The 22,291-nt window shown below is 37.6% G+C and overlaps 1 protein-coding gene across 1 annotated transcript in view; it reads right to left on the reverse strand.

The window, feature by feature from the left end:
• The window catches only part of DCBLD2 (discoidin, CUB and LCCL domain containing 2), a 79,314-nt gene extending 58,127 nt beyond the window's left edge, over positions 1-21,187 (reverse strand). The window contains exons 1-2 of the mRNA XM_012743082.3: positions 20,630-21,187; positions 2,749-2,976 (exon numbers count right to left, since the gene is read on the reverse strand). Coding sequence (XP_012598536.2) covers positions 2,749-2,976; positions 20,630-20,840 — 439 coding nt within the window. The 5' untranslated portion in view covers positions 20,841-21,187. The remainder of the gene's footprint in view (positions 1-2,748; positions 2,977-20,629) is intronic.
• Between the last annotated feature and the right edge of the window lie 1,104 nt (positions 21,188-22,291).

The following is a 22,291-nucleotide window of genomic DNA, read 5'->3' on the forward strand; positions in this document are numbered from 1 at the left end:
GAGACATCACCTTAGCCAAGTTGTCAAAGCAAACATCACCAGTAAGAGGAAAAATTGACATCGTGTGCCATGATACAATACACTGAGAACATCACTTCTGTGGTGTTCCTGCCAAAGTCTGTAATCTGAATCTAATCATGAGGAAGCATCAAACAAACCAAATTAAGGAACATCTTAAAAAATAATTAGCTCATATACTTCAAACACATCAACATCACAGAGAGACAAAACACAGAGAGACCAAGGAGCTGTCCTCCCCTTTAATGCCTTTTTTCTAAAGGGACAGCGAGAAAAGATGACATAGGATAAAGAGGATTCAGTACCCTTTATCACTGGAATCTTGATGCCCACAATGCATTTGTTTCTATCCTGTAATTTTCTGCAGTTCTACCTTAACCAGAATGTTAAATGGTTATTCTTGAATGATCTTTATTCCTCTGCAATATGTCAGGAAACTTATCTTTCTACCAATAACCATAGACTGCTACCAAAATGGAAGACCAGTTGGTCCATGGTAGGTGGTGATAGGGGAGGTGTGCAAACTGAAGTCCAACAGGGATCATCACCACTCAGTCCCCTTGACCTTCCTGCAGCTTTCACTCACCATGTGAAGAGAATGAGGAAAAGACAAGTAACAATGGAAATAAGGGACAGCTAAGATTTATTAGACACCTATTGCATGTCAAACACAGCAAAGTATTAATTTCATTTAATCTTCATATAGTACGAAATATGACTTTGAAGTCTGGGCAAGTTCAGTGACTTGCAGGAAGGACTCAGCAAGCAGCTCCTGGAGTGACTAGAACCCAGTGAGTGATTTCAACTCTGTGCTAAAAATTTTTCCCATGTCACTCTTTCTCTCTAGCAACACTGCCACAATTTATTGTCAAAATATATAATTCTCTCATCTTTTATTTTAATAAAATTCTTCTTATAATGCGAATTCTCAAAAATACACCAAAGATGAGAGAAGAGTGTAGTGATGCCCATATGCCCATTACTCAGATTTACCAATGTGCCATTCTTGTTTTGCCTATCCCTCTCCCTCACTCTTTTCCTAAAAGAAAAATAAATTTTAGACATTTCATTTGAACTTCAGAATGTCTCTAACAAATTAGAACTTAGAAAACAATTATAGCATTACCACATCTAAAACAATCATTCTTGACCATCACTGAATGCCCAGTTCCTCTTAAAATTTCTCTCTAATCCTAAAAGTATCTTCTTTCAGCTGGTTAGTTTGAATCAAGATCCAAAGTCCACACATTACTTCTGGAAGATATGTCTCAAAGTAGGACAGTTCCCTCTCTGTTGTCGTCTTTCTTTTTTAAAAATCCTATTTATATGCGGAAGAAACTAGGTCATTTGTTCTATAGAATTTCTCATATTCTTAATTTAGTCCTTACAGTTAGTGTAATATATTTCTCTATTTCCATTATTTCCTGTAAAATGCTAGAGGCTTGACAAGATTGTGGTTCTCCTTTTTTGCTGCTGTTTCAAGAGTGCTCAGGTGGTACTGTCTATTCTCTACTGCATCCTCAGGAGGCATTTATTATTCAGTTGTCTTTTATTCGTATTCCAGCAATAGTGTTTCTACATCCTCAGGTGATTTGAGTTCCTAAAACTTTATCCAACACCATATATTCATGGAAATTGATTAAGAAACAACAGTGGTTTTCAGCAGCCAGGAAAACAGGACAGGAATTTTTCCTCTGGTAGATAACAGGCCGAAAAGTAGAGAAGAGATGAAGGATTTGGGTAGAGAAGGCCAGAGAATGAACATAGTATGGTATTTAACGCATAAGACATTAGCGACCAGTACTAGAACCCAGAACTTTTATAGTTCTAAAAGATATTTTACACACTGATACCAATGAATGTTTCCAAATAAACTCAGAGAAGTCAAGAGTTCTTAATTTTATAACTTTATTTCACCCAAACAGCCTTACAAAATTTTCTACCTTTCTTGTTTAAGAGAAAGGCACTGATCTCTAAGCCAGAGTTTTTAAACCTTGACTGCAAAGTAGATTTTTCCTGGAAAGCTTTTAAAATATTGAAGCCTAGGTCCTACTCAATTAATTCTGATTCAACTTGTGTAGGAGGGGAACCAGGTATACAGTATTTTTAAAAAATTTCCTCATGTGACTCTAAAATGCAGCTATTACTGATAACCACTGTTCTTAATCAAGAATAATAACAATAGCATGTAACATTTACTAAGCATTTTAAGTGTCAGGTACTGTTCTAAGCACTTTATAGAGTATTTATTCCCTGATTTACAAGTGAGCAAACAGAGAAGTCAGGCAACTTGCCTAAGGTCAAACAAGAAGCTAATGGCAGAGTTAGAGTTAGGCTTTAATCCCAGAAGTCTGGATCCACAACCCATGCTCTTAATCACCATGCTATACTGCCTCCTATGCATGAATTATATCTGTATTCTTCAACTGCAAATAAAATGAGCAACGGAAAAAATAAAAAATTAGATAACTTAACTTCTCCTTAGAAGTAGTACAGTGGCAAAGGCACCAACACAGGCTTATTAGAAAAGTAAATGAACAAGGTAAAGAGACAAGAATCTTCTCTTCGTGAAAGAAGATTCAAACTTGAGATTTCCACACATTTTCAACAATTTCTCACATATTGCCTTATGCAGCATAGTCATTCAATGTTAAGCATCAAAAATTCCTTTAGTTTTCAAACTTGGGACAATGATGTATTCACATGTACATTTATAAGAAAATGTCCTACCTATTTCGGTTCTGCTGACTCCAATTCCATTATAAATTCTCAAATAATTAAAATGACAAGAATCAGAATCTTCAATGTCAAAGTCACCAAATTTGATGCGAACTCTCTCTCCCACCTTTACACGGATCTCCCATTCACAAACAGTGCTGTTGGGATAGGTCTGCGGGTAGTTTATGGATGTAAGGGTTCCACTTTCAGGGCCTAGTACAGTGTGTCCACATCCATCACCTTTAAAAAAAAAAGTTAAAAGAATGATAAATTGCTCTTCCATCTTTAACTTATACTACAAGTAATTACGATTTTTTGTGAAGATTTAAAAATAAATGTGACATTGGGTATTTTATACCACCAATATTTTCTTTACACAGGATGAAACAGATGACATAGTTCTTAGCACATCTACTTACAGGAGCCAAGAGAAGCCAAGTTAGGTCAAAATAATAAATGATTACTTACATAACTTATAAGTTCAAAGAACTTCCCATTCTGAACAAAAAAAGTAAATATAACAGTTAAATATATATACATATCATCATAAATTTGATCTTTAAGAGTACTAACTTATAGTAATTGTTGAAAAAGTAAAATATAAAAATATGTGACCAGCTTCATCTATTTATTTGCAAATGTCACAAACTCCTAAAATCTCTGTGAGATGTTGAATAATCTCTAAAAAATCACTTCATATATATTAAGGATTATGTAGATTACTGATCATATTATAGACTATAAGGCATTCCTTCTTGAATCCATTAATAAAGTTTAATTCTATATTCGATTGAAATTTGACTTTCTTAGAAGTCCCTCCCCCAAAGAAAAAAGTAACAGTTTAATGGCTTATTAAAGATTAGGAAAAATAATCTTCATGTGTTGGCAGCATAATTTGTTCCAGATATTTCTTCAGCAACTGGATTTGGAAACTTAGGTAACTTAACATGTTTATAAAAATGAAATATTTGCATCTTTCCCTTTATCATAAAGTTTGTATTTTTTTTTCACTGAGCACCTAGAAGGAAGCATTAATGTTTATTTAGAATTTTCACTAATTCTAAATAAACTGCCACTCCAATTATACTTTTTAGCATTTTGAAATGATGGCCTTCAAATGAATCTCTTCTAATGGGATCATGAATGTAGCCTTTTAAAAAAACAGATTTTTTCCTTCAAGAGTTATTTATAATCACCTTTTGAAATAGTACTGTACTTTCACAAAAAGCTATACTAAAAGTGACACTGCTGGATTTTTAATCTCGATATGGACACAGATGGTTGTAACAGAATTTTCTATTATCTTGATTTATTATTTTTAAGACAATGTAGTGTTGATATCATTTACTAGAACAGATGAAGTCTTTTAAAGGCCTATGAATAAGAACTTCACATAGTATCTAGCAAGTAGGGGGTGACAAATAAAAGTTTACTAATTGAATGAATAGGGCAACTGTATTAACCTCTGAAAAAGCAATTTCAAAGTAGTCTTAAAACTAACTTTAATGAAGTTGGAACAACTCTGTACCTAAATTCTTATGACAATACTTAAAAATCATATCCTTTGCTTATAAAGAAATTTTATTCTCAAGTCCATACTAGTTTCACTCTATAGTCTACTTTTAAAGATCAATAGTATAATAGTTATATGGCTTCCTAAACAAATATTTCTCATATAAAGCTTAGTTTTTAATCAACATTAAACTTTAGCTATCTTTTATACCTGCTTTCATTTCACACACAAGAACTAGGCATAGCAGCTCAATAATATAAAAATATATAAAAGCAGAATGAAATAAATATATGGGGTTTTATGCAATATACCCACTGATCTTTTGCAAATATAAAACTTAGGATGTTATACAATCCAGAAAAAAAATAACTGCAAATTTCCCCTGAAACTATCATGAAAATCTTGAATATCTCTGCTGGATATCAGCTAAATTAAAAACACAGGAGTATAAAAATCACCACTGTGAAAGTAAATGAACAGAAATATAAATAACTTGAACAATCAGTAACATTTTTCCTTAGAGAAAAAAACAACTATCCTAAGAAGAATTTCTAACATTATGAAACTAGTTTGAAATGTTCTCTTACTATTGAAAAGATGAAAATGTGCTTCCTGCAAGTGTTTCAATCTTTAAAAAAACACTGAATAAATGAAATAACTCAAAATATAAATGTATTTCTTTGGTAAATAGAAACTAAGGCAGCTTTTTAAGTGATTGGAGGTGTTTATGGATTTCAGAAAGTCAAGAATTTCCTATTAACAGCCGGATCCAGTGTTTTGTAATGGCAGATTGTCACATTTCATGTATTCTCCATAGGGTATTATTCAGCTTAAGGTTGTCATTTTAAAATGAATTTTACAAAAAGAGCACAGAGCGTTAGCACTAAGTTTTAGATGTCTTATGCTGATGTTTATGTTTGATTCTCAATAAATACACAAAACATTTCTTTCTCTTTCAACCCCATGAAGCATAATCTCTACAAAAGTCAACAAAAGAAAAACTGATGAAAAACAGGACTTTTGCGTGCATGCTGATGAAGAAAACAATTAAAATGGAGCTGTCCTTTTTCAGAATCTTGCGAAGGGGAGGGCATTAACAGTCCGCAAGTAATGTGCCAAGAATGTTCTAAAATATGTGATGGAGTTCAGAACTTCCTCCTCTCACAAACAAGATGATAGGCACCAGAAACCAAAGTTAAAAGTAAGTCTCCAATCTACTGCAATGAACAAGTTTGGATGTTTCACATTTCATGGAATATTTGACAAGTTTAACCTGATTAGACAAACAGCTTAACTAAGCACCTACTGCTATGAAGTATACGTTTAGAATATTACAGTTCAAAAGGGAAGGCTGGGCATAAACATATTCATATATTTTTCTACTATTCGAATCAAAGAAATACATTTTACATGGTGACCCTATACACTCTTGAATGCATATTCCTGACCCACAAAACTATTTCATGACCCACTAATGGGTTCCCACCTGCAGTCTGAAAAACACCGTAGTAAGCATCCAAAGGTCATATTGTTGAATTCTCAAATCAAGGAAAGACATTGTCCTCACTTTCACCCCCAAATTAGTAATATGTTTCCAGTTAATTTTTACAGTTATTAAAAGTAAAGACTATTCTACCAAGATACTTAAAATAGGACAAGATATTTAAAAGTAAAACTAAAATCTGGAAAATATTCTTTATCATCAAATCACCTAATACATTTAGAGCAGTGGTTCTCAAACAGGGTGGGGAGAGTGGAGGAGGGAAAGAGGATCCCACAGGAGTGAGTTTACCTCCCATTTGGCAGTATCTGGAGACGTTTTTAGTTGTCACAGCTGGAGGGGGAGGGATGTTACTGGCATCTAGTGGGTAGAGGCAGAAATGCTGCTAAAACACCCCAGAATGCACTGGACAGCCCCACAGAACAAAGAATGATCCACCTTAAACGTGAACAGTACTGAGGATGAAAAGCACTGACTTATAACCAAAGCTAGGAAACCTCAGGCTGAAGATCTGGTTTAGTTCTTGGCTGAGTTTTATTTGGCCCAAAGGATAATGCTATTCTACTCACTAAGGGCACAATGCAGGGAATAGTTTTCTCCCAAAGATCAGCAGTTATGCTAAAGAGTTTTATGTTCCCACTTACCAATTTTTAAAAAAGTAAATGGCATTTTTCTTTAAGTTAAAGAAAAAAAAACCCTTCTTTTTATTAGTCTACAGATCTCAATTTTTTTCTAGGTTAGGAACTCTTAACATTAGGAGGGAAAGGGTGCTAATAGAAACAGAAGTAATCATCCCCCAATTTTCTGATTAGCTTTGTACACTGGGAAGAATAATGATTAGTGACCAGGTGGTACCACCTATATTACTCAGTTTCACAAGGTAGTATTGACAAAAAGAGCACAACTGCTACTGGGTAAACAACTTCCAAAATGAATATCATAGGATCAATCCATACACTCTCACCAACAACTCACTCCACCTCGATTCTTTCTCCCCTTACTCCATCACCATCACCATCACTGACAGCTTCTCCTTTCCCACATGGTCTCCACCAGACTATCTTACCGTAAAGGGTAGAAACCTGCTAATGTAATTTCTGAATTTTATTTCAGTGGGAAAAAAAAACATTAGAATTTGATCTTACTGCTCCTTTGTTTGGCTATACATTTCATCTAGGGGATTACTCAGAGAACATGTGTTCACTTCCTCTGAAGGAATATAAGGTCAGATGTGTTAAGCTAGATATAAATTTTGGTATTGTTCCAGGAAACGAACTGTAATTTTTTTTTAACTACTTATCCCTAGGGAAAACAGGAAGAACATTAAACATTTAAATGATGATAAATTAATGCAAAAAGGAATGCAAGCTCATTTTAGGCTATTCTAATTAAACTCCAAATCAAGTGTAGTTTTTGGGTAGGTGCCTGTGATACTGATTCCATGTGATTGTCCAGACTACTCCCAGACTTTAGTCATATTGTTACTAATAAATAATATATATTATCTTAACAATTGAGCTCATTAAGAAAATTCACTGTGATGTTAAAAAAATTGTCTAACAGCAACAAATACAAATGCAGGACAGCTGCACAAATATGCCAAAAATGTAGAGCAATGTAACTTTCATTACAATAATTACAAACTGTGAAAGGTTTACACTTTTCCAATGAGTTTTCAAGGATTTTTTTTTTATCATTATGAATTGGTGAGCTTGACTATACTTTCTGTAAGTGTCACTTCTATCACATCTTATAATACATCTAATCTGTGAGATCTTATAATAAAATGAAAAAGTAAGCATGGGGCATTTAGGGAATAGACAAGTGTTCTAAAGAATAAGTTACAACTGTTAACTAATACATCATATTTCATTTGGCTACAATGAAGTTTTTAATGAATTGTTTAGCACTGTGAATTTTTTAACTAGAAGTACTACATCAGCCCTATAACCGTGAAGTTTCTTAAGTTGCATTACTATAAATCTCAAACAGATTATTCAAGATACTACTTTAATTTGACTTAAGTTTTTTAATGTCCTCTTTATCCCTGGTAATTTTCCAAGTTCTGAAGTCAGTTTTGTCTGAAATCAATACAACTACCCTGGTTTTTTTTTTCTTTTGATTAGTGTTCACATGGAACATCTTCCTCCATCCCTGCATTTTTTTATTGTGGTAAAATATGCATAACAAATTTATCATTTTTAATAGGTTTTATTTTTTAGAGAAGTTTTAGATTCACACCAAAACTGAGTGGAACAGAGATTTGTTGTATATCCTTGCCCCACACATGCACAGCCTCCTCCACTAGTAACATTCCTGACTACAGTGGTGTTTTTGTTTCAACCGATGAACCTACATTGACACATTATTATTACCGAGAGTCCATAGTTTACAGTAGGGTTCACTCCTGGTCTTGTACATTCTATGATTTGGACAAATATATGATGACGTGTATCCACCATTACAGTGCCATACAGAGTAGTCTCAGTGCCCTAAACATCCTTTGTTCCTCCTGTTCATTCCTTCCTCCCCTCATCCCTGGCAACCACTGATGATTTTATTGTCTCCACAGTTTTGCCTTTTTCAGAGTGTCATATATTTGGAATAATACAGTATGCGTAGTCTTTTCAGACTGGCTTCCTCATTTATGTATTTAAGTTTCTTCCATGTTTTTTCATGGCTTGAGAGCTCATTTCTTTTACTTAATTTTTTAATAGAGCATAAGATGGATATGCATTTAGAGTCTAAAGAAAGTTAGGGTGGCAATTTTTAGGAAAAGAAATTATACCCAGCTTCATTCTTTTTTAAGCCCAAATTCATCTCTACATGTGTGATAATTTACAAAACTGAATTACATGAAGGAATGTGAGATACATAAATCGTCTTCAATCCCCACCACGCACTTACTCTACCTATAACATAACAAGTAAACAAATTGGAGTCACATAAGGAATTTAAATGTCCTATCTATCATTCACTATGACCTTGAAAAGGTTACTCATGGCTGCTAAACCTCAGTTTTAACATCTGTAAAATGGGGATATTATGAATTCAAACCGTAAGAAATAAAGGGTAAGAATTAAACAAGACACTATATAAAAACACCTTGTATCAAGGGCCTAAGCCATAACAATGTGCTCCATAAATGACAGTTCGTGAGTACTGTCATAAAAGACCAGAAAGGCGTTTGCCCATCATTTCTTGATCCAGTATATTTGGCTACAATCTGGCTAAAGTTAATAGAACAATGGCTCATTATTTTAGAAAATTTATAGCAGCTTTAAAGTTTCTAGTGTCTTATGAAAAGTATAAATTTATATGAAAGTAATTCTCAATAATTTGCTCTCTAATAACCTCTATTCCACTTCAGTAATGCACTTTCAGGACCACAACATGTACTTTATTTTTGCTATTACTGGAAACTACTCCTACCTCTGGAAATCTTAAAAACTTTAATGTCTCCCTCTTCTGGTTACAGCCTGCTGACCTTTCAGCTCTCTTACTCCCACTGTATACTTTCTGTGTACTCGATTTCTCTCTTTTCTCTCCATCTATTAAGTTTATCCTGGTCTCATTTCTTTCCCAACCCAGCCTAGACCTCATATCCAACTTATATACACTCTTATCTCAAATATGTATGTGTGTATACACACACACACACACACACACTCCCTCTCTCTCTCTTCCTCCTAGTACCTTCACTTCCTATCCACTGTGTCTGTCCTTGAGCATCTGCCTGGCAAACTCTCCACCCTGGATCAAATAATCTGTCTTTGCCAAGGAAGTGGGTACTATTGAGAAAAAAAAATCCCAAACCCAGGGGATATTAGAAAGTAATGGGTTCCAACCTCAGATGGGCACTCAATGCCACTCAGTATTCTCATATTCTTATGTGGTGGTACTCAGAATGTAGTCAACATCAGAATCGCCTAAGGGCTAATTAAATTAAAGGTTCTCAGGCTCCCATCTCTACCTCCATAGATTCCAGTAAGTATGTCAAAAAAGTTATCTGAAACTTGGAAATAGGTTTAAAAAATGTGAGCAGCACACCCTTTAAATGTCATACATGGCAAAAGCCATCTAAAATCATATGGTAAAATAATTAGTTCAACTTGCTATTAAGTATTTATCATTGATTAAAGGTAACAGTATTGATTGTTGTTTGGTAGAGATGCATAAAATTTCTGTGTAGTTAAAAAAATAACCTACACTCTGGGAGGCCAAAGCGGGAGGATTGCCTGAGCTCAGGAGTTCGAGACCAGGCTGAGCAAGAGTGAGACCCCGTCTCTACTATAAATAGAAAAGAATTAGCCAAACAACTAAAATTAGAAAAAAAATTAGCCAGGCACGGTGGCACGTGCCTGTAGTCCCAGCTACTCAGGAGGCTGAGGCAGGAGGATCGCTTGAGTCCAGGAGTTTGAGGTTGCTGTGAACTAGGCTGACACCACGGCACTCTAGCCCAGGCAACAGAGTAAGACTCTGTCTCAAAAAAATAAATAAATAACCTAAAGATTACAGTTTATGACCCTGTTGGCCATTAATCAGTTCTGGCTATCTAATCTAGCAACCACATCCTAACATTACCTATAAATACCTAGCTTCTCAAATACTCTATGGACCAGTTTTAACATTTTACAGATTCTCCCTTTAATTAATGAGTTGAATAAAATATATGACATGTTCATCTCATATCTGCATGACAGTTATAATTTTGTCCTTTTTATAAATTATACTCCATGAGGTAGATCTTTAGTGGACTCCAGGATATGCACTTTAAGAAATTTTAAAGCATTAACAATAACAGCAACAACTAAACACAAAAGAATCTCTTTCCACTCTGTGACCACCCCCCACCCTATCTACTATTTTATTTATCCCTTTTCCTTTCTTTTACATAGACATTTCTTCAGTTGTCTACACTTGATGTCTTACTTCTTTGCCTCCCATTCTAACATCAAGGTACTGCAATTCAGCTTCAAGACTGCTGTGGATTGAACTGTGTCTCCCATGTTAAGATCCTAATCTCTAGTACCTATGAATGTGACCTTATTTGAAAACAGGGTCTTCACAAATGTGATCAAGTTAAACTGAGGTCATTCTGGATTTAAAGTAGGCCCTAATCCAATGACTGGTATTCTTGTAAGAGGAAGAAAATTTGGACACAGGCAAAGGGAGACCACCATGTAACCACAAAGGCAGAGACTGGAGTGATGCAACTAGAAGCCAAGAACACTAAGGACTGCAACCACCAAAAGCTAGTAAGAGACATGGAAGGGTCTTCCCCTAGAGTCTTTGGAGAGATCATGGCCCTGCTGATACCCCAATGCCTAGCTTCCATAACCGTTAGGCAATAAATTTCTGCTATTTTAAGCCATCTAAGTTTGTGGTAATTTGTTGTAGCAGCAGTAGGAAATTAATACACAGACCTGTCTATCCAATGAAACCATTCACTAAAGCAGTCAGTTTCTGAGCTGCCAAAAGCCAACGGATACTTTTCCATCCTTATCTTCTGTGACCTATTTATATGTCATCTGGCATTGCTAGCAATTCCTTCCCTTCCATCCTTCTCCCTTCCTTGCTATATTTCCTCCCTCCTTCTTAAAACTCTCCTTCCATGCCTTAGTTCTTCTTTTAACTCTGTAACTGCAACTTGCTAGACTTAACTGTAAACTTCTTACTACTGACTGTCGCTGCCATTTTTCAGTTTTCCCTCCACTCTTTGTATTCTATGTGGGCAATCTCACCTACTCCACGACTGCAGTCACCACCAAAAGTAGAAAGCGCCAAAGTCTCCAATCTTTCTCCCAATCCTCAAACCTGTTACCTATGTAAATTAAGCATTTCTGCTCAGAAGTTTCATGGCATTTCAAACTCAACAAGTCCCAAGCAGTCAATAAACAACTGCCACATAGCAGGCACTGTACCAGGTGCTAGGGACAACAGTCAAAATGACAGGCAAGGCCCCTATCTTTATAGAGTTTACAATACAGTAAGATAGATATAGCAAGTAATTCCAGAAATGATGAGTACTACAGGGAAGTAATGGGTGCTTTACAGCATGTGTGTAGGATAAATAGCAGTTAGGTAGGCAGAAACCCAGGCAGATAAGAGAAGTAGAGAGGAGGAAAAGGATTCCAGAAAGAAAAAACCAGCATTTAACTGATTCCTTGCTCTCTCAAATTTAACTGGTCATTACGTTTTATACTCTCTATCTCCTTAACATCTCTAAATTTAGCCCATCTTAACAAGTGCAGGCTCTGCAAAGTTCCCTAACAGGCTTCCCCACTTCCTATCTTTCCTCCCTATAATCCACTATCCCACACTCCTACTAGTGTTGTTGTTGTTTTTTTTTAAGTGTCCATACATTTACGGGGTACAAGTATTTTTTGTTACTTGGACGAATTGTGTAATGCTGAAGTCAGGGCTTTTTGTGTACCTGTCACCAGAATAGTGTGCACTGCACTCCATAGGTAGATTTTTATCCCCTGCCTCCCCTTCTTAGTTTTCAATGTCCATTGCACCAATTAATGACCATATATACCCCTCGTTTAGCTCTCACTTATAAGTTGAGAATATATGGTATTTGTTTTTCCATTGCCAGCGTTTCTTAAATACTAACTAGACCACGTGGGTCCCCTATTTAAAAATCCTTCAACTGTTTTCCACTGATCATGCAATAAACTCTTCAGCAAGGATATAGTCTACTATAATCTGGCCCCTGATTCCCTTTCAATCTCATCCTCTGACTTTTCCCACAACCTCTTTGCTCTAGCTGTGAACTACGGGTGACTCTCCTCATGCTCCATACTCTCTCATCTCTCTGCCACTGCACATGATATTCCACTCTGTCAAGAATACTGATCTTCCTCCTCTCATCCACCTAGCAAATACCTACTCAATGTTATCTCCTTTGTGAAACCTTTCTGAAGCCCCTGGTTTTTCTCCCTATTTCCATTATCATAATCTCTTTACTGTACTTAATATGCTTATTATGCATATTTATGTCAGTTTACCAGATCCAGATATAAACTTCTGTTAGGAAGACAATGAATTCTATTCACCTTTATAGACATACACACAGAAATAAAACACATGATGAGGCTCTTAACACATGCTGTTGAATTTAGAAATAAACCCAAATGAGTCTTATATTATGGTAGCCAAGTGATATAGCAGGCTTCACATAGGCTCTGAAGTCAGACAGACTTGGATTTAAATTCTAAACATGCCAACTTTAGAGATCCTGGGCACTTCATCTCTACATGCCTGTATGGACATCCTCACCTGTACAGAGGTGAGGATGGATGCCACTCATCTCCCAAGGTAACTGTAAGGGTTCAATAAGAAGTTGTGTAAAATATAGTGTACTCTCTATAAATGTAACACTCCTTTTCCTTGAAGAGGATGCCTCTATCTAGTACCCGCCTTATCCTTCTGGGAAGTGCTCTGCAGTTTCCCAACAGTTTTTATGTGACTTCATGCCCCCTGGCTAGTTGACTGGTCCAAGGGTGGGTACTGACTCACATTGGGCCAATGTGAGGCCAACTCATCCTTTCCTCCAATTTCTGGACCTTGAACAATACGGAAAATCCCAGAATCTCTCCAGTGTCAAAGCTGCAAGCCTTGGGGACTGCCAGAAGCCATGATTCCTTCCATGTAGAGAAAGCCAGACTGAAGCAAAAGTGAAGAACTAAGTTGAGTCCTTGGTTCCTGAAGTGTAGCTTTATTCCTGCTTTTCCCTTGGCTTGATTAGTTCAGCTACAACACAAAGACTCAGAATCTTCCCGACACTTTCCCCTTCTACCTTCAGCAGATATGGCTTTCTGTTTCCTATAATCTGAAGAGTCCTAACTAAAATAGTCTTCCTCTACCCATGCAACAGAATGTCTGCCTCACATCCAGACCTATAAAGCTAGCTTCTAGGATGAAAAAGTTAACCAGAAACAAGGGTATGCCAGGAGGGAAGAAATAAACCATGAACCTGAAAATGATCTGAGAGGGTGGAGACCAAAGAAAGCTGAAACTTATCAATAGGTAGAAAGTTGGAGAGACAGAGCAAAGGTATAAAGGGAGGGGGCAAAAACAGTATTAAGGTTTGGGTGGCTGGAGGCCACTTAAGGACAAACTATGCGAACAACCATGATTGGCTGTCATGTCCCTCCATTCCATGGTCCGACTCCCCTTACTGAGCCAGGGATGGAAGTTCCCTAAAAAACAACTGGGGTGGGGATAAAAGGCAGAAGGACGGAAAAGTGAGTCTCATTAGAAAGCAAACATTTGAAAACAGAGATTTTAACTGCAAAGTAGGGAAAAGTGAAACAAAATTTTCACTCACATATTGATTCATTGAACAAAAATTTACAGGCTACCCAAACAGATTTGATCTCAGCCTTCAATACATTCTAAAAAGAGACATAGGTTATATATTTAAAAACATGTAGAATGTGGATTTCAAAATCCCACATGGTTAGTATTTAAATCCAAGAAAGTCCAAAGCCTCTAGACTTTAAAAGACCATCAAGGTAAAAAAATAACAAAGACAGACAAAGCTCCTGGAGTTTTCAAATTAAACAAAAACCCAAACAAACAAAAATCTGGTGACTTAAATGACAGTTTCTGTAGGGCAGAAGCAAGACTGCAAGGACTAAAACAGAAATTCATCATCTAACAAATATCTGCTGTGTGCAGACACTAAGAAAATGCACAGCACAGATGTCTACTTTTTAAAAGTTTGTCACTGAAAAAAAGCAGAGATATAAGGTACCTAGAAAGCAAACAATTGAAAAAAGAGATATGTAAAAGCCAGTGGCATTTTGAGCATATTTCCAGATAGAGTAAAAGCACCACAGAAGTATGAAGTACAATAAAACAAAACTCACATTCCCTGATAAAGTGTGTTCTGGACAAAGTGAAAGAGCACAAGGTTTCAGAAAGGGAAAAGCGAGGCAGGAGACAAAATCACATTGTGCAGAGATAAGGAAGAAACAGGGCAGGAGTTCAGCTCCGCAAAGTAAGACAGTCAAAATGTGGCTGCTAAGCAGTAATCTCCTTTTGAGATTTGATTAGCTAGTCCTCATTTGTGGCAGATCTAATCACAATGGCACATGACTTCCTCTAATAACTCTAAGCTATCCAGACCCAGAGAAAGACAGTGGGTACTGTCACATAGCCCCAAGTTTGGGAATTGTCAAGTGCCAGGGGAAGAACATTGTTGAGATGATGGACCTGGGTGCCTGGGCTAGAAAGAGACAAGTAAACCATAGGTGGACAAATGGACTGGGTGAAAGAAGCAGCCCCTGTGGCTGATGTTATGCCTAATACCACACGTACAAATCCTCGGTCTGCCTTTCAGTGGGAAGTCCTCCACAATACAGTCGCCACCGACCTTTCCAGCCTTGATTTCTTGAATTTGAACAACAGACACCATGGTAAGTATTAGAACTATGCAAATGAATAAAACTCTCTCCACTGACAGGAATACTTAAAATACAGTGAGGAATGTACTATTTGGAGAGGAGTATGGGGGAACGGTTTAGAAAACTCTTCATAAAGGGATAATATCCAAGAAGGGTTTTGAAGGATGATTAAAAGTTTACCAAGAAGATAAGGAAAACTAGAAAGGGCATTCCAAGTAGAGGAAACAGCATATGTAGAGAGATCAGTATAGGAAACAAGGCAAAATGGCATGAACTTACATATTAAAAGAATAAAAAGTACACTGCTGATGGGACTGCAAACTAGTTCAACCTCTGTGGAAAGCAATATGGAAGTACCTTAAAGCGATACAAGTGAATCTACCATTTGATCCAGCAATCCCATTGCTGGGCATCTACCCAAAAGATCCAATGACACTCTACAAAAAAGACACCTCCACTTGAATGTTTATAGCAGCACAATTCATAATTGCAAGGCTGTGGAAAGAGCCCAAGTGCCCATCAATCCAAGAGTGGATTAATAAAATGTGGTATATGTATACCATGGAGTACTATTCAGCTCTAAGAAACAACAGTGATATAGCACATCTTATATTTTCCTGGTTAGAGCTGGAACCCATACTACAAAGTGAAGTATCCCAAGAATGGAAAAACAGGCACCACATATACTTACCGGCAAACTGGTATTAACTGAGTAGCACCTAAGTGGACACATAGGTACTAGAGTAATAGGGTATTGGGCAGGTGGGAGGGGGGAGGGGGGCGGGTATATACATACATAATGAGTGAGATGTGCACCATCTGGGGGATGGTCATTCTGGAAACTCAGACTTGTGGGGGGAGGGGGGAAAGTACATTTATTGACACCTTAAAATCTGTACTCCCATAATATGCCGAAATTAAAAAAAAAAAGTAGCTCAGTCTTATACCTTAATTATAAAATGTGAGGGGTACTGGCATGAAATTAGGTGAGAATAGAAGGGAAGGACAAAACTGTGAAAAAAATTACATATATAATGTGCAAAAACATTTGGATTGTATCATATGTAATAATAGTTTACATTTTAAAATTGTCTTGCTGTATTTTGTAAGCATGCTTACGTGAGTTAAATTAGCCTATGAAACAATTTTACCATGCTATCTACAGAACATAACACAACACTATTAAAATTACAACTATGTAAGATTATGTAGATATTTAAATATGGAATAAAAAGTAACATACAAAATTATAAATTGACGGATTAGGAAGTAGAACTGTGGATAATTATCATTCAAGTCTTTAGCTTTGAGTAATTATCATTTTTATCTGTAAAATATTTTAAAAATAAATACAAAGTGCTATGGTCATAAAGTTGTTATAAAGTAAACTGAGTCCAGGAGCCACACAAGGGAAACTGGCAACTTGTCTCACTTCATATTTCAATAGTCATATTTAGCAAATATCATTATTTTTATGAAGCTTTTTCTAATCCTTTTAAACTTATGTCATCATTCCATATCAAGAAGAGAAAGCCGAAACCATCCATTTGCATGTATTCAAATGATGTCCAACATTACTTCCTGAGATTTCACATCTCAGGGTCATTTTGCTAAGTGTAGTCCTAAATTTAAAATCTACCCATATGTAAATCTAGCCTTTCTCATCATATATGATCATATATTATATTATTATTTCCTTTTGTATATTCATTCATCATTTTATCATTTTAAGATTTTTTTTGTCGTTTAGAATGAAGTTCAGATGTTATAATGGAATATATCAACTATCTCCGGAGGAAAATAATGTTTTCTTTTTGCTTATAACACTAGGAAATTTACCTAAATATCATTAACCTGTTATTTACACTCAATTTTTCATTTATAAGTTTCAAATATGTGCATTTTAAATCTGATCATTCCTACATGCGGAATGTGTTCTGTGTTTCATAGTGTAAAATTAATCATAAATATAGCAGAAAAGGATGCTTTGATTTTTGCTTCTGAACAAAACTACAAAAAATAGCCCCAATGTTTTATCATGTCAAGAAAAGACAATAGAAATTGTAAATTAACCCAATGTCAACATTAGAAATTATTACAAATGTTTCTATGCAGAGAGAAATAAATTCTTCATTTCTTACAATTCAGAAATATTGTTCAAAAAATATTTCCCTGCATCACAAACAAATAAAGGTATTACTTGTCAGAATATAAACTTTTTTCACATATTAGTTCCAAATATCATTGTGGAACTGAATCATTCTCTTTAAGAACCAATCTGATTTTTTCCATAGATTTATTAAATTAGCAAACAAAAATCAATACCTTCATAAAAGTGTCATATTAATAGGCCTAAACAAATCAGGCTTAATGGATTTTTAAAATTAATTCCCTGATATTTTACCAATTTCAAATTACATTCTAACTTAGAAGGTAGGTACACCTTCCATGAACAAATGAGGAAGCTGAGCTCCTAACACAGTGTAACCCAAATTCCTAGTCATAATGTAAACCAGAGACATAAATGCAATCATAGTAGACCATCCACATTCTATTAAGTTTAAATTTATTACAGTAGCAATTATGCTATTAGCATAAGTTTCACCAATTTTTTTAGAGATGCACATTTTACAGGAAAAAAGTTTTCAATAAAAAAGAAGCATTTTGAAGATGAACATAAAACTTAAAACTATGGATTTAAAAACCATATCTAAAAAAACATAATAAACACATATAAACAAACAATCTATTTATAAATTTATTAGTGAAATAAGACTGGTTAAAATACATCTGCTGTGAACAGATCAATTTTCCAACCAATGATAAACTTTATTCTGAGCCAAATAAAAAAAGTCATTGTCAGCAGAAGATCTGCTGAGGAATAGCTATGTACAGCATTAATTAGAATGAAGATAATACATTCTGCTATTTCAAAATGTCAGAAAGATTAAAAAAAAACAAACACTGAAGCACAGTTCTACCTCAAGATACATATTAAATGAATTTCTACTTATGCCAGCTGAGGAAAAAAAATCTATTTATCAAAAAATATTTTTTCAGTTTTTTTATTCTGACTACATGTAAATTACAGAAAATATGGAAAAGTAAAAAGAAGAAATTACCCACAATTCTACCACCAAAAGACAATAATTGTCAACATTTTATTATTTCAGTCTTCTTCCAGTCTTCTTCCTTGTACTTCTTACAGAATAAAAACTCTGTCTTGTACCTTAAGACTACAACATATGGACATCACCAATAGTATAAATTCTAAAGGTGGAAAGCACTGCTTGTCATTTTGAAATTTAACTTCTTTTCAGGTTATGTGAGAGAATACCGGAAGAGGCAGACACTGAAGCACATCTGTTAGGCTGGTAACACTGGTTTAAAAGAAATTCTACCAGACTTCATTAGATTCCTTTTAGTAAAAAACATAATTTTTAAAAATTAAGGGATTCAAACCTCATATAAGGTTTGAGTTTTCAGATGATGTATACCAAATAAGCTCTTAATGCGTCAACTTAGTAAACTCAAGATTAATAATGATAATAACCATTTATAGCTATATTATGCTTTTCCCTATGCATACTATCATTTTGTTTATATTAAGCTATGAGATAGGTAGACATTCTCATATTAACGATGTAGAATACTGAGTTATGACATGATTAAACAATTTAACAAAATGTACCCCAATTTAGAAGACAACTAGAGAGCAAGTCTTTTAATTACCAGCATCATTTCTATATGTGCTACTCTACACTGATGTTTATATAAGATGACACTGTGAAAGAGAAACATATTTGTTAAAATGCCCTGATAAAAATAATATTAAACTTCAAAAAATGAGTTAATGTTGCATGTCTGATTAGACTAGCCTTGAGAAATTCTAAAAACAAGGCAATCATCTCATTTGGGAGAGAGACATGTAACTGATTCTATACTGTTCCAAGATTTTTTGAAAACATAATATAAGCACTTTCAGGTCTAGAAATAAGTAAAAACAGTCAGAGTACTCTGCTTATGTAGCCATATTTCTTTCCAAGCAAGGACTTTATATTCTTTGTGTCTCAGTTTCCTAATGTTTGAAATGGGATAACAATACTTAGCTGGCTGTGGTGAGGATTAAATGAGTTAATATACATAAACCACTTAGTCTTGTGCCTGCCACAAAGTAAATCTAATAAGCACTTGCCTTATATAAGCTTGTCATTTTTCCCCCTACCAGGATGGAAATGCATGCATATAGGCTCTGAAACTTCAATGGAATGAAGGATTCCACACCCCCATTGTGATGTTCAATAATTCATTTAAGAAAACGATCTAACTAAAACCTACATGCTAAGCATCTAAATTTTGAGTTACTCTGTATAGAAATGTGCCTAGATCTAAAGAGGTCAGTTCACCTAACACACTTTATAGTCAGTGAGATTGTTTGCACATGCCTGTCGAAGTTTCAAGCATCTTCCTAATGACAGGCTCATGGCCATGATTCCCTATGTAACTAAAAAATCGTATGAGAGCAACAGTAAATTGGACTTAAAAGTAGAGATCAAATAAGGAATAAAAACTCTTTCCAGCAGTAAGTAACAATCTAGTTCTTATCCTTCTCACTGCAATAAAATGGGAAATGCAATGGTAAAATGTGTTCAATAACTTATGCCAAACTGATTAAAAAACTATAGTACGCTGCCGGAAAATAGTGCTAAAAGGGAAAAAAAATCATTCTCTTTCCATTATGATGATTATTCAATAAACAGTTTTGCTTGCTTCTGGAATAGATTTTTCAAGTTTTACTGGAAAAAAAGTTTTGTCACTTTCTGGAAAGGTTTACCCTTTTAACGTGGAACGCTCAACTTGGGCAACACAGCCTTTGGGTCAGACTGTGTTTGACCCAGGCAAGTCTAGACTACCTTCCTGAATAGGCAGGCATTGTAAAGAACACAGTCTGAATCCAACACTCACAGATAACCAGAATCTACTCCATTCACTTTCACAAAGGACGGTAATTTTCACTGCTTGCCTTTAAATAGGTTTAGGATGCTATTGAATTTCCTTGCCTTCCTACTGTGTCCATCCATCCATGTAGCTCAACTTTAGGAGTCACATCTCCAAAGATTCTCTTCTTCCTCCCAAAAATTTTCCGCAGGAGGAGGATCTAGTATCAACGAAAGACCCTTTCGTAGCAGGGTCTCACGTTCCTCTTTGCAGAGAAATGAATGGCCTTGCCAAAAAGTAAAGCCACGCCAACTCGGGGACAGGCAGGCAGAGCCCATCTTTGCAACTCAAACCTGCGAGTGCCCAGCCAGGTCTGGCCACGCACGAAAGCGCACCGCACCTTCCAGACTGCAGATTCGTTTTACCGCCGAGACCCAACGCCGCCGGGGAAGGTCCCCCCCGACCCCCAGCCAGCCCTGCCGTTCTTGGGGCTCCTCGAGCCGCTCACTTCCCCAGACCACTCACCTTGCTGGGCTCCAGCGTCCTCCAGCAGCAGGAGCAGGACGAGTAAGAGCAGGAGGAACAGAGGCATGGAGGAGGAGGAGGGGCCGGAGCGGGGAGGGAGGGAGCAGGAGCGGGAGAGGGGGAGCGCGGCCCGGGCGGGGGCGGCAGCCGCGGCCCGGACTTGGGGACACTGCGGGCTGCGCCCGGCTCTCACCACCGCCCGGCTCGCCATCGCGGCGGCCGGCAGTCCGCCCGCATAGTGCGGGCGCCCCGGGGCCGCGGCAGCCCGCGAGGAGGCGGCGGCTGCGGCGGGAGAGCGAGAGGCAGCGCGCGCCTCGCCCCGCGCCGGGACCCCTCCGCCCCTCACCCCGCGTTCGCCTCCTCCTCTTTCGTCCCTTCCCTCCGCTCCCCGCCCCGCGACCCCAAGCCGGAGCGCAGGGGAGGGGAGGGAAGGAATCGGGGTGCTCGAGCCGCGGAGAGTGGCCGCGGCGGAGCTGGGGAACCCGCCTCCGCAGCCGCGCTCCTCACCAGAGCCCCGCTAGCCGCGCTCGCCCGCGGCTCCGGCTAGCTGGCAAGCAGGCTCGCAGCCCGCTCCCTCGCGCTCCCTCTCCCGCGCGCTGGCCACGCCTCCCAGCCGCCACGGCCAATCCTCGGCCAGCTCCGGTCCGTCTCTTTCCGCGTGACCCAATCAGCATGCTCTCTCCTCGGCCAACCCGCCAGCTCTCCGGCCCACTCCTCGAGCTCCCCCGCCCCTCATCTCCCTCCTCCAATCCCCTTCGGCCTTTGGAAGCGTCCCACCCGCCTCCCCCCAATCCGGGTCCCGCCCCCAAGCTCCGGCCGCCCGGGGCCCCCACCCGGCCCGCGCGCCTGTTATTGTTGGGACCGCAGCCCAAACTGATGCCGCTGAGGCGGCCGCTAGCTCTGGTCAATGACTTCCGGGACTTCCCCCATCCCGTTCTCGCTGTTCCTCAGGCCCAGCTTGCTCCTTGCTCCTCCCCCGCTGCACATCAGGCCACTGGAAGGGGTGGGAAACCTGGATTCTGGATGGTTTGAGCTGAGAGCTGGGAGCTGAGTGTAAGATACTTTTTTTTTAATAGAGCATTTTTTTTTTATTGAAACTACAGCCAGGGTTGCACCAACTCCGAGTTATAATACAGTAACAGATGCAATGTGAGCTATGATAGCACCACTGCACTCCAGTGTGGTCAACAGAATGAGACCGTGTCTCAAAAATATATATATATTTCCTGTTTCCTATGTTCTTTATACTATTTATTTTATGCTAAATAAAATTTATTTTATGCTAAATAAAGTGCTAAATAAACATGAGCAGTGCCCCCCAGGCAATTTAAACCTACCATCATAACATTCATTCAGCCATTCTACAAAGAGTTGTTGGGCACCTGCTATTTATCTGCTAGCATTAAGCTCAGAGTCTTAGGATTTGCAGCCACAACACGGAAATCTTGCAGGATCCAATGTGGGACAGAGATGGAAATATATCATGCAAGCCAGAAAGAAATAAGCGCTTAGTCACAATTTGATGGGGTCTGTAAGCGGGTGGAATGACAAAAAGAGTTTTGGGAAAGGGGAATCCAAAGAGCTACAGTGATTTATTTTGGACAGGAGAGAGCTGCTTCCGGGATATTTTTTAACAGTTGTCCCAAAAGGATGATGGTGTCA

The sequence above is a fragment of the Microcebus murinus genome, chromosome 1, assembly GCF_040939455.1.
Source record: "Microcebus murinus isolate Inina chromosome 1, M.murinus_Inina_mat1.0, whole genome shotgun sequence".
NCBI lineage: Eukaryota > Metazoa > Chordata > Mammalia > Primates > Cheirogaleidae > Microcebus > Microcebus murinus.